Consider the following 13232-nt stretch of genomic DNA (forward strand, 5'->3'; position numbering starts at 1 on the left):
ATTTCAAATATTTGCTGGGTTGCCCACATTCCAGTCCCATATTAAGAGTAGGTCTCTCAGCAGATTTATGCATTCACAAATTCACATGCCAATCTGTACATATGCTAAGGTAAAAGACTGATTTATCATTGCCCCCACACATTCATGAACAACAAGTCCCAGCATCTTAAAGGAGAACTAAATCCTAACTAAAGAAGTAGCTAGAAATGTTGTACATTATGTTTTGGGCTTCTGTACCAGCCCAAGGCAACCACAGCCCTTCAGCAGTAAAGATCTGTGTCTCCAAAGATGCCCCAGTAGCTCCCTGTCTTCTTTTCTGCTGATTCACTGCACATGCTCTGTTCTGCTGTCACTTACTGAGCTTAGGGGCCGACTTTAAAATATACAGTACAGATAGAATAGAAATGTCACAATATAAGGCTGATTAGTAATTAATACAGATAATTACTAGACTGCAGCACAGAAACCAGTGCAATTAGCATCAGAATTTAATAATCAGCCCTGTAGCATCAGCTTATATTACAGGGGAAGCTCATTTTCTGCTTGATAATTTGCGACAACCCCTAATCTTAGCGTCTCAACAGCTGCTCAGAGCCCACTGAGCATGTGAGTGTCACAGACACTTTCCAAGATGATGACCCCCTGTGACAAGTTTGAAGTCCTGGGTCATTGTTGCTATTGAGAAGCTGAAACTTTAGACATATTCATTTTTAGGGTTTAGTTCTCCTTTCAAAAGAGAACTGCACAGGAGAATGCAGCAACAAGGATATTTGGGGATGGCACATAGAGAAAGTTGAATGCTGAAAGGGACAATGGAAGAGGAATAACAGTGTAAGGCAGTAGGGTAAAAGAGAACTAAAGCTAAACCAAAGAAGTAGGCTAGAAATGTTATTCATTACTTTTGGGCTTCTGTACCAGCCCAAGGCAACCACAGCCCTTTAGCAGTAAATATACAGTATGTGTCTACAAAGATGCCCCAGTAGCTCCCCATCTGAAATGTCACAATACTGTATATGGCTGATTAGTAATTAATACAGATGAATGCTACATGGCAGCACAGAAACCAGTGCAATTAGCATCAGAATTTAATCATCTTATATTACAGACAAACCTCATTTTCTGTTTGATAATTTGCAACAACCCCTAAGCTTAGCTTTTCAACAGCTGATAATGAAGAAGATGATGACCCCTGTGACAAGTTTGAAGTCCTGGATCATTGCTGCTATTGAGAAGCTGAAGCTTTAGGCTGGTGCAATAAGTTGGTCCTATAAAATATAGCACTTTAGTTCTCCTTTAAACATAAAATCAAATGTTACATCAAATCCCTATAAGTTGTGCACTGCTGGGCATGTACACATGCTATGACAATAGTATATGTAAAAAATTATGGCTTTACTACATGCAAATTATATTAAAAGTCAATACAAATGCAGTTTTTTTTTTTATCCTAAACCACAGTACTATAAACAGATTTCAATATACAGGTATGGGACCTGTTATCCAGAATGCTCGGGAGCTGGGGTTTTCCAGATAACAGATCTTTCCGTAATTTGGGTCTTCAGGCCTTATGTCTACTAGAAATTAATTTAAACATTAAATATACCCAATAGGCTGGTTTTGCTTCCAATAAAGATTAAGTATATCTTAGTTGGGATCAAGTACAAGCTACAGTTTTATTATTACATAGAAAAGGGAAATCATTTGCAAAAATTTGCATTATTTGGATAAAATGGAGTCTATGGGAGACAGCCATTCCGTAATTCGGAGCTTACTGGATATCGGGTTTCCGGATAAGGGATCCTATACCTGTATTTATATAATTTTGCACACACACTATCTAAAGCACCCAATGTTTAGAACTTTAAATTTATAAGTACAAAAGTATTTATTATACATAGAGATTATGCACAAATACTGACAAAAGCATAGAGAGGTTCGTAATCATAAGAATTTACAACTTAGAAGACTATGGGGGTCATTTACTAAACTCCGAATGCAAAAAAAACACAGAAAAATTTGTGATTTTTTTTTTTATAAAATCGGACTTATAAAAAAATCACACATTTTTAGAATTTATTAAACCCAGAGGATGTAAAATAACTCTGAATTAGAAAATCTGGCATCTCAGACCTGTAGAGGTTGCATATAAGTCAAGTCAAGCCAAGTCCCAATAATTTTTTTCATGCAATACCCCAAAGTTTTCGGGCAAGAAAACAAAAGAAATCTGAGTTTTTGGGGTGAAAAATCCAGGAAAATCTATTTTTTCCCCGCAAAGCTAATTTTCAGGAAAAATATAATAATAAATAAGCTCAAAAAAACCTGAGCGGATTTGATCACAGTTTGTAGCAGAAAATGTTGAGATTTTAATAAATAACCCCCTATGAGTAAACCCTTCTATTGCAGTTCAGCTTAAAGTTATCTTTTAGTATGTTATAAAGTGGCCTATTCTGAGCAACTTTTCAACTCGTCTTCATTGTTATAGTTTTTTAATGATTCTGTTTCAACTTCTGCATCTCTCTAGCTTTTAAATGGGTGTCACTGACCCCAACAGCCAAACAACTATTGCTCCGTGTTGCTGCCATTTTATTATTATTGTTACTTTTTATTACTTATCTTTTTCTCCTATTCTTATTCCAGACACCTTGTTCAAACTGTCCATGTTTGCTAGGGTAAAATGTACCTTAGCAACAAGATTGCTGATGAAATTCTGAACAGGGACGATGCTGAACAAAAAGCTAAATAAAAAATAAACACAACAAATAAAGAATGAAGAGCAACTGCAAACTATTTCAGACGATCAGCATACTAAAAGTTCAAATATACTGGTAAACTACCCCTTAATAATAATAATAATAATACAATAAACTTCAATTTATATACTGATGGATATTTTATTACCGACTTATTGTTGATATTTTGATTACCCTAGTAAAGGATTTTTTTCTCTGCAATGTACATAGCTTTTTAAAGGAAAAGTGCTAAATAAAGGAAAACTCCATAAAAACAAAATCTCAGGGACTTTGTGAATTCCAGTATATCAAGCTGCCCTGTTCTTTTGCAAAATCTCTAAAATCAATGAAAAGGCCTCAAGCAAAGCAGTTGACGCCCTGGAGACTCTCACATCAGTGGACAGCATATTGCTGCTGAGCACTGGTATCAGAAGTGATAACAGACCTGGAGTTAGGGGCTGAGGAGCCAAGAAATACAAGAAGGGATTATACTTACCAGTGGTGACTGATATTTTCATGAAGACACAGATTAGAAGAGAAGCCAGGAGTGCTGGCATGGCTGTGCCCAAGGGTCAGGTTTCCCCCTCTTTCTCTCTCAGTCTCTCTATGTATGTGGCTGAGCTGTTAGGTAATGATTAAATCCACGGGATGCTGAATTTAAAGCCTCCTCCAGTACCAAAACAAGGGGTCTGCTTGTAGGCGAAATTGGAGTCCAAGAGGGTGTGAGAGAAGCTGGATGCAACTCAAGATGTAATAGAACACTAGGAAGAATAGGTGGATAATATATCCTTGCTCTCTGTCAGCTATCAAAGTGTTTTGCTCTGCTATCTCTCTCTTTACTCAATTTTCCCTATGTTCGCTATCCTTATAATCTCTTTCATGTCCTTTTCTCCGCATCATTTTTTGTGATCTGCCGTCTTCTAATGCATCGTAGCTCACTTTATGCTCTAAGTAGAAAAAGCATTTTTCCTTTAATATGTGGTCATTTATCCACACAAACTAGATTCAACCCGGCAATACTTGTGCGACCAATATCATAGGGAAACAGAGCTTCTGTTTTACTTACATTGACTTAAACACATGGCAACTATTCTTTTTTTTTGTATCCGAAAAAGCCTTTTTTTCCCATCATTAATTCTCCAGTTCCAAATATAAAACCTTCCTGTACTATACAAAATAACTTTAATTTGCAGTAATAATGTTGGCCATTTTCTGCTTTTCCATGGAATAAGCAATAAAGGACTTTGGGGCTAATTCACTAAGATTCGTAGTTGCGCCAGGCATAACTTTGCCGCACTTCGCCACACTTCGCCAGGCGTAGTTTCGCCAGCGCTTCGCAAATTCACTGAAATCCGAAGTTGCGCTCAGGGGTAGCGTAAGGTTGCGAAGTTGCGCTAGCGTTGATTCGCTAAGCGAAGTTACGCTAGCGATGGTTAATTTGGATACGGCGCCAAATTCAAATTTCAATGGAGGAATACGTACAATCACTACAAATGCCTGGGAAACCTTCTAAACATTTTTTGCCCTACACATGTGCCCACTGTATAGTTAAGTTGCCATGAGTTAGGAAATGTTGGGGGGAAGGAGGGGAGCCCCAAAAATTTTTTCGATCTTTTTCAGCCTATCACCCATAATATAGAAAAAGCGCCAGCGTTTTTTGGGACTTAGAAAAAATTTTAACTTTTTTTGAAGCAATCCCTATCTACTCTATTGCACTTCGCCTGGTCTGAGGTGGCGAAGGAAGTCTAGCGTAAAAGGTAGCGTTCAGTACAATGCGCGCGTTAGTGAATTTGCGTAGTTACGTCCGTTGCGCAAATTCGCCAGGTTTAAGGGTGCGAAGTAACACTAGCGAAGTTACGCCAGCGTTCGTTAGTGAATTTGCGAAGTAACGAAAATGACCAACGCTAGCGAATTGACGCTAGCGTTAGGCGCATAGTGAATTTGCCCCTATATGTCTCATTTTGGAAAATGAACGGCCATTTGCATTCCAAACAGAATTGCTGTCTGGGTGGATTGCTCTTGTGTCTAAGCTGATGCATAGCAGCACCTTACTGCTGCTCTAATATAAAAATTCATGCTGAAACATGCGCTACTGTATGTGGAAAATGGTGGAAAATACATACGTTTTTCTAATTTATTGAAAGTGATACTGTCATCACACATTTTTAGACAAAGATTTTCATTGTAAAGTATCTGTGAATGACATTTGGCTTCTGTTTATTCTTCTGTGTAAGATGCCTGCAAAACAAATTGTATTATCCTTGGCAGTACAGTTAGGTAATAGTACAGAATGTCTGCGTCCGTGGCTACACAACACAAACTATAGTAGTAGTGTTTCTGAAGCAAACCCACAGTCTGTAGTACTGCAGGAAAACACTACATTATAAATAAATGCATACAGAAACCCTTTATTTTTTGATGTTACTGTCCTTTTAAAATACGTCATTCTTTTTTCTTTATGGTTATAATAATATGCAGGGCATGTGTTTATTCTGCCTTTGCTAAGCTTTTTTATTTTTTTCTATCACGGTTGGAAAACAGTGTAGTCCATGCTAAATTAACCTTTTTAAATAAAGGTAATTTATTCAGCTTGCCCTTGTAGGTCTGATCTGGTTAAGTAAAGCTAAAACAAGACTTTTGTGGTTTGCCAGAAAATAAATATAAACTGTCACGAGAACCAGAAAATAGATTAATCCATCAAAACCTCTCTCTCGTAACTTTTTCAAACAAGAGGCAAAACATTCTTGTACTAATATATTCAATAAATAAAATGAGCCTTGAATATCATGTTAATGATATCCTTATAAATGGTTTTGAGCTGGGGTGTTTAGTCTTATCTTAAAGGGTTTGTTCACCTTTAAATTAACTTTTAGTATGATGTAGAGAGTGACATTCTGATTTGCAATTGGTTTTCATTTTTTATTCTTTGTGGTTTTTGAGTTATTTAGCTTTTTCTGCCACAGCTCTCCTGGTTGCTATGGTTTGATTTACCCTAGCAGTATAGATACAAGACACACCAGCACAACATGGATAATTCCAGCAGGATTTGACCTTGCTCGTTTATTTGCGGATGCAACGTTTCGGGGCGTGACCCCTTTCTCAAGCATGTATCTATACTGCTTCCGAGGTTGTCCAATTCCTCTAAACATCTAGCACCTGGAGTTCGTTTGACTTCGGACGGCCAGGGTGTGCGAGTGTAAGTTTTTCTTTTTTGATTTACCAACATTGCATTGATTTCAGCAATAGACTGGAATATAAATAGGATAGGGCCTGGAAAAATGACGAGTAATAAAAAGTAACAATAACAATACATTTGTAGCTTTACAAGAGCATTTGTTTTTAGATGAGGTCAGTAAACCCCATTTAACAGCTGAAAAGAGTCAGAAGAAGAAGGCAAATAAAAAAAAAATATTTAAAATAAATAATGAAGACTAATTGAAAACGTTTACAAAAACCAGGCCGGGTCATACTAGACAGGTGGCATCCCTAAAAGTGACATAATATTTACAATAGAGGCAAAAGTAAAAACGTTTTATTCTAATTATAGTACAGTATCCCTTTAACAATAGACTCAGACCCTCTATTAACAGCCTTTTCAGCTCAGACAGGCCTGTTACTGTATCACTTTCCAGCAGAAAGTCTGACATGTAAATGGGAGGAGAGTCTTATCCATGTTTAAAACTTTATTAAGAAAAATTAACATTAAACATGAGTTATTAAAAAAAATCTCTTTGCTAATTGTGCTTTATTTTAGTATCAACTTCTGTTTTAAAAGCTCTACAAATTTCCATGTTTCTAATAATCTATGGTCTAGTTCAGTTAAATATGTCACTATCTAATTAAAAAGAAAGCATTCCTTATATAACGCTTTAATGAAAAACATATACACTGTTCATTTGTGTTCATTTTATTGGAAAAAAAACAAATGGCACACTTGTGATATGAACTTCATTTTTTTACACTGTCTGATCAGTTTAGGATTTTGTTTTGTCTTGTGAGTAGTCCCTGGCTAACAGCCATATGTACCTCTGTAGTAATCATGAGAACGAGAAAGAAGGAATGTAGAGTTTTTCAAAATGAGCAGTGTTTGAGAGCAGTGTAATATTTAATTCTGAGATTTCCATCACATTTGTATCAATACTGTCAAGAAAGAACAAATCATGTGTGATTGACTTACCAATACTGAAGAGACCTGATATTCAATCCTGGCTGGTCCCAAAGGGTATATGCCTTGGGCTCCTGACATAAGATGGATCCTAAATGATGAATTGTAGTATTGTTACGAAGAGGAGCAAACTTACATGATAAATGCAATAAATTTGCTTATATGTCTTTATGACTTCTGTATGCAGATCTTGCTGTTACAGTTTCATGATGAAAACACAGTCAGCCTACTTATTCAGTCTAGTAAAGGCTATGGAAGTTTTCAAAACTCATATATTCTTCTTCAAGTATTTTATAACTTGTATGTCACACTCATTCATAGAGGAGTGATAAGGGAAGGGACATATTTCTATCTGAAAATTGGTGTTTATGTTGGCTTTTGTGGATGTTAAACTTCTCAAATGAGAGAAAATATGTGGCTGTGCATTTAGCAGAAATCAGTTATGCAAAATACAGTTTTAGAAACAATGTTAATTGTGGTAGTTAAATGCACACTAACTTCATAGTTACGAAGTTAAATTGGTTTTAAAAAAAAGTCCATCAAGTTCAACCTCTACAAATGAAACCCAGCACACATTCCTACACTCACTCACACTAATCCCTCTATACACTCATATAAACTACATATACCCATATCTTTACTAACTATAGAGTTTAGTATCACAATAGCCTTTGATATTATGTCTGTCCAAAAAATCTTAATGGCATTAACTGAATCAGCCATCACAACATCACCCGACAGTGCATTCCACAACCTCACTGTCCTGACTATGAAGAACCCCCTATGCTGCTTCAAATGAAAGATATTTTCTTCTAATCTAAAGGGGTGGCCTCTGGTACGGTGATCCACTTTATGGGTAAAAAGGTCCCCTGCTATGAGTCTTTAATGTCCTCTAATGTACTTGTAAAGTGTAATCATCTGCCCTCGCAACATCCCCAACCTTGACAGTCTACCCTCATAATTTAAGTCTTCCATCCCTCTAACCAGTTTAGTTGCACATATCTGCACTCTCTCCAGCTCATTTATATCCCTCTTAAGGACTGGAGTACTATTTTAAAATATATTTTTATACTCACTATGCCCCTATATACAGAACGTGTGCAATTACATAATGTACATATATGCTGCTTGTACCTAATGAAGGCTTATTTATCCTTAGAACTGACATTAGAAGGTGAAAAATCTGCTTATTGAAAATGAGCTTTTACTTTTCAAGTTCAATTATTGTACTGAAAAAATACTACTATTGAATTTAGTAGAAGAATTCTAATGTACAAATGCCCTCTGCTCTCCAAGCTATATACACATATTTAGCACTTCTGTTCAGGTATTTAATCTAGGCAGTATCCTTTATTCTTTTTTATGGTCTTTATTTATATGATCTCATAACACATGGGTGCAATTATAACATACTTATAAACTGATGCCAATGGTTTCCACTATGTCTTTGAAATGAGTAAAATGTACAGCCCTTCAGAAACCCACTTGTAAATTTAACAATAACTAATAAATTATACAGATATTTTTAATGCTAACCCTGATAAATCAGGAATGAGTCCCGACATACTTGGTGCCTATCAATGTTGTAGGCTCATACTTATAGGAAAAGACAAGATGCTTCCCCGATAGACAGGGAAATGAATAGGAAATGGTTATATAGCCCCACTAACCACACAGGCTTGGAAAACAATTATGCTAAAAGCACTTATTACTCAGACTGAACCATTTAGGAAAGGGGGTTGACACCTCTTGCTGCTGTTGTTTCAATGCATCTACCAGTCTTTAGAATGTCTTTAGTATGCAGTGTACCAATTTATCTGTGTGCTTTGCAGATACCTTTGTGTAGACAGAGATTACCAATTGCTACAGTATATATATATTTTGTTTTAGAGCATCTTCCACTGTCATCTACTTCCTTTGCTACTATTTCAGCTCTTATATTCACAGTATATCAATCTAAAGTATGAACAGTTAATATAATATTTGGTCATAAAACCAATCAAGAGAAAAATGACCACAAAATTAACACAAATAAAGGTCATGATCTTAAGTGTAAAAACGTATATTTCTTGGGTTAGGATAACCCAAATCTGTTTATTTTAAACAGTTCCCCTAATAAATGATCGTTAAATGATTTACTTTGCAGGAACTTCCAATTCACTTAGGCCACCTGATTGTCTGACAAGGTGGACTGGCCAAGATCCTACAGTGGAGACCAAATAACTATTGGACAGCTGAAGGTAGGGATAGGGCATGTGTTAAGGTAGTTATAACAACATGTAACCATGAAACTAATGACAATATCTGAGGAATATTAGTATCACTAAAGTTTTAGCCATTTCTGATTTTTTTGCATTGTTAAACTGCTAATGGCAGGCTTTTTGCTTACTCAGGGTTAGCAACCCAAGGGCAAACTGAACCCGAGAAGTGCAAAGAAAGTAAATAGACAGGGTACCATAACTGCCTTTTTATTGGTTATCAGTGGATTTGTTGTATATAATGTGTTTTCATTGGATACACCTATGTGTATAGTGCTGTGAAATATGTTGGCGCTTTGTAAACATGTCTTAATAATTTTAAGTACTTAGGTCTGTCCCTCTGGCTCATATAAGGCACTGTGCTCACACACAAACCATGGCATCAGCCAATAAATGTAGCTTATAGTTTACGTTCACACTTCTTCCTGTTACAATGAGAGCTGTATTATTTCCTGTCATGTGATCTGAGAGAGCGCACAGATCATCCCATGATGGTGGCTCAAGTTACAATATGTAAAATGTTACAACTGATGTATGTATGGCAAGTATAACCTCTAAATCTTCTTTGGAAAAATGACTTCCTTCACATGGTGTTGTAGACAATGAGAAGACTCTTTTGAAATGAGTATCAAAGGCATTACCCAAACCATAAATATTTATTAATGATTAAGAACTCAGAGAGTGGATTTTCCATCCTGTATTTCCACCATGCATTCTGTCTCAGGGTATACTGGCAAGTTCAGCTCAAATTTCTTCTGCACATCATATGGTAGGAATCTTCCTGCAATGAAGTGATGTTTTCCAGTAAACTGTAGAGCACACTTCTTAGGCGCTGCCAAAGAGATAATCATCTCTGGATAGATACCTTCTGGATTCCAAGCATCTGCATCCCAGCCTGAAATAGATAAACTGGCTTTATTATAGTGAACAAGCGATAGTCACATCATTAAAAGGTAGTTGAATTATAATAGATAACTATTCTCATTCTTGTAACTACAACTCCCAGAATTTCCCCACCCAGTTAAAGAGAAAAAAAAGACTCTGATTCACAACTGTTTACGGACACTCTTTAAGTTCAAACAGTCAAGCAGAGTGATAGATTTCTGGACTTGAAGTCCCTCTGATTTTCAGAGAATCCACGCACTATTGACTATGTAAAGTAGAGGGATATAAAGTCGCAGAATCTATCAGTTCACAGTAGAACAAGGTGAGTCAAAGGAGGATTGGGGAACAGCTCTTTCAAATCAAAGATAGACTGTCATGGTTTCCATTCAATGTGTAGAATCATGTACAAAATGCATTTATATTTAAAATGGTTAGATAGTGTCAATTCACCTTTTCTACATAAACCCAACCAAATAATTGCATGTCACAAAGCGGGGTATTGAGTTAGAGTTAGCAGAGGGTCAGGTCTCTGTGAAATATCTGCAAAACAATTAATCAGGATTAATGTGGGAAAACGCAGATGTTCTGACTGTGCAGACGGTCTGTGGGTTCCCAACAGAGGTAGTCAGGTAGGTTGCAGGTGTTGTAACTATAACACTTTTAAAAATTAGTGATGGCACTTCAAGCTGCTGTGTCCGTCCTGCTCCCGATACTGATGTCACTTCGGAAATGGGGGCTTAAATAGATTTGTGCAGCTTAAGGGCTAATCAGTGCTACCCAAATGTAATAGTATGGCAAATTCTAAGCAACTTTTCAATTGGTTTTCATTATTTATTTTTTATAATTATTTGCCTTTTTCTTCTGCAGCTTTCATATGGGGGTCGCTGACCCCTTCTAAAAAGCAAATGCTCTGTAAGGCTAATAATGTTTTGGTATTGCTAATTTTTATTTCTCATCTTTCTAGTAAGGGCCTCTCCTATTCATATTCCAGTCTCTTATTCAAATTAATGAATGGTTGCTGGGGTAATTTGGACCCTAGCTACCAGATTGTTTATAATGCAAACTGGAGAGCTGCTGAATAAAAAGGTGAAATAACTCCCAGAATATCCCTCTCTACACCATACTTAAAGTTATCTCAAAGGTGAACAACCCCTTTTAGCACATGCCAGATCAGGTATGCCTGGGTATAACTGACATCCATTGGATGCATGGTCCATGCATTTTAAGTTAAGATCATTGGGGGGTCCCTTAAAAAAGTAAGATGTTTGTGACCTAGTAATAACTCTGATTTCCCACATAGCAAGAATACAAATACTGCATAAAATGTATTATATGTATTAAATGTATTATATACAGTGCAAAAACCCACAGAAACACACTTAACATTTCACCGTTATTTACTTTCAGTCTAGGGTCTCCATTACACTCATATTTTAAGCTTCTGTTTTGGAAGGCATGAGATATTTGCAGCTTGCACAACAGAAAGAAAGAAGGAATTAGCACCCCCCCCCCCCATTTTCTCTGGGATTGTGTTGATCAGTCCTCTCAATTCATCCTTTCTTTTCTTTTCTAAATGCATATCCAGATGCGGCTAAACAGACCCGTTTCATGTTTTCAGATGACATCATGTCTACAGTTTCTTGTCTCAGACCCCTTGATTCTCAGGACTCTCATGTGATAAAGGGATAGCAGCAAACATTCCTATATACTGACCACAGGAGAAGGTCTGGAACTGGAGTGTAATGACCAATTTGATTGTAGTAGTTAGCTGGTATGACAGGTAACAGTAAGGCAGAGAAAATCGGTGAACTACCTGTCATATTTATCTACTGCACTGTAAAACTTATTGATACTGTATCCTAGTCTGCCTAAAATGCTTATTTAAGGTCATATGCATTTCAAACACACATCATTTGTATTTTACATACAGTGTCGGACTGGCCCACCGGGATACCAGGAAAACTCCCAGTGGGCCCAGGTGTCAATGGGCCCTCATGCTGCTACAGAATGACTCCATTTACTCCATTTTATCAAAATAATGCAACATTTTAAAAAATGGATTTCTTTTTTCTCTGTAATAATAATAAAACAGTGCCTTGTACTTGATACAATTATCAACTACATATGATTAATCCTTTTGGAAGCAAAAACAGCCTATAGCTTGGCAGTTTTAAATGGGGCTGATCTCTCTAACAACCGGGAGACCAGTTTCTCTAGTAGTGGTGGGGAGAAGAGCAGAGTCAGGCCTAAACAGATTGTGGTTGTAGGGGATTCAATTATTAGGAAAGTGGATAGGGTAATAAGTCATCCGGATAACTAAAACTAGACAGTTTGCTGTCTTCCTGGTGCCAAGGTTCGGCATGTGGTTGATCGGGTAGACAATTTATTGGGTGAGACTGGGCATGACCTAGCTATCTTAGGACATATTGGTACTAACAACAAAATTAATGGTAGATGGAAGACCTTAAAGAGTGAGTTCAGGGATATAAGATTAAGAGAAAGTCTTCCAATGTAATTTTTTCTTAAATTTTGCCTGTGCCATGTGCAGGTTTAGAAAGACAGCAGGAGCTTAGGGAGCTATATGTGTGGCTCAAGTCTTGGTGTAGGAAGGAGGGGATTAGGGTAGAGCACTGGGGGTAACTTGGGGTACAACCTATTTACAAGGAAACCTATGTTACAAGGAAAACAGACTAATACTAACTTAACATATAATTCTCCATTAAGTAATGTAAATTACAAAAGGAAAAGTAGTAACCTCTAGCGCTAGAGTTAATTGCATGCTCTAAAAATTATGATATAATTGGTATCACTGAGACCTGGTGGGATGACATATGTGACTGGGCTGTGAATTTAGGTGCACCCAGGACACAAATAAACACAATAACTGGCTTCTACGCTGGGCCCCTTGAGCTCATAACAAGGTTAAAGATATATAGTAACATCACTGGGCTATAGTTCCGGGGCACAAATAAACACTCAGCCTAACTGGCCTACAGACTGGGCCCCCTTAGCCCATAACATGGATACATATATATAGGAACATTGGGGTTTACGTTACACTGCTGTAGTTCGGGGCAAAAATAAGCACTCATCCCAAATCTCACTCTAAATGGCCTTCAGGCTGGGCCCCCTCCTCTCATAACAAGGTTACAGATATATAGGAACATTAGGGTAACAGTCACCTTGCTATAGTTC

General features: G+C 37.0%; 1 protein-coding gene across 2 annotated transcripts in view; it reads right to left on the bottom strand.

Annotated features, from left to right (window-relative positions):
- Positions 1–9789: 9789 nt before the first annotated feature.
- yjefn3.S (YjeF N-terminal domain containing 3 S homeolog) overlaps positions 9790–13232 on the bottom strand; it is a 63344-nt gene continuing 59901 nt past the window's right edge. For both annotated transcript variants that reach the window (XM_018239853.2, XM_041580031.1), the window contains exon 6: positions 9790–10047. In XM_018239853.2, coding sequence (XP_018095342.2) covers positions 9827–10047 — 221 coding nt within the window. In that variant the 3' untranslated portion in view covers positions 9790–9826. The remainder of the gene's footprint in view (positions 10048–13232) is intronic.

The sequence above is a fragment of the Xenopus laevis genome, chromosome 1S (genome assembly GCF_017654675.1).
Source record: "Xenopus laevis strain J_2021 chromosome 1S, Xenopus_laevis_v10.1, whole genome shotgun sequence".
Taxonomy (NCBI): Eukaryota; Metazoa; Chordata; class Amphibia; order Anura; family Pipidae; genus Xenopus; species Xenopus laevis.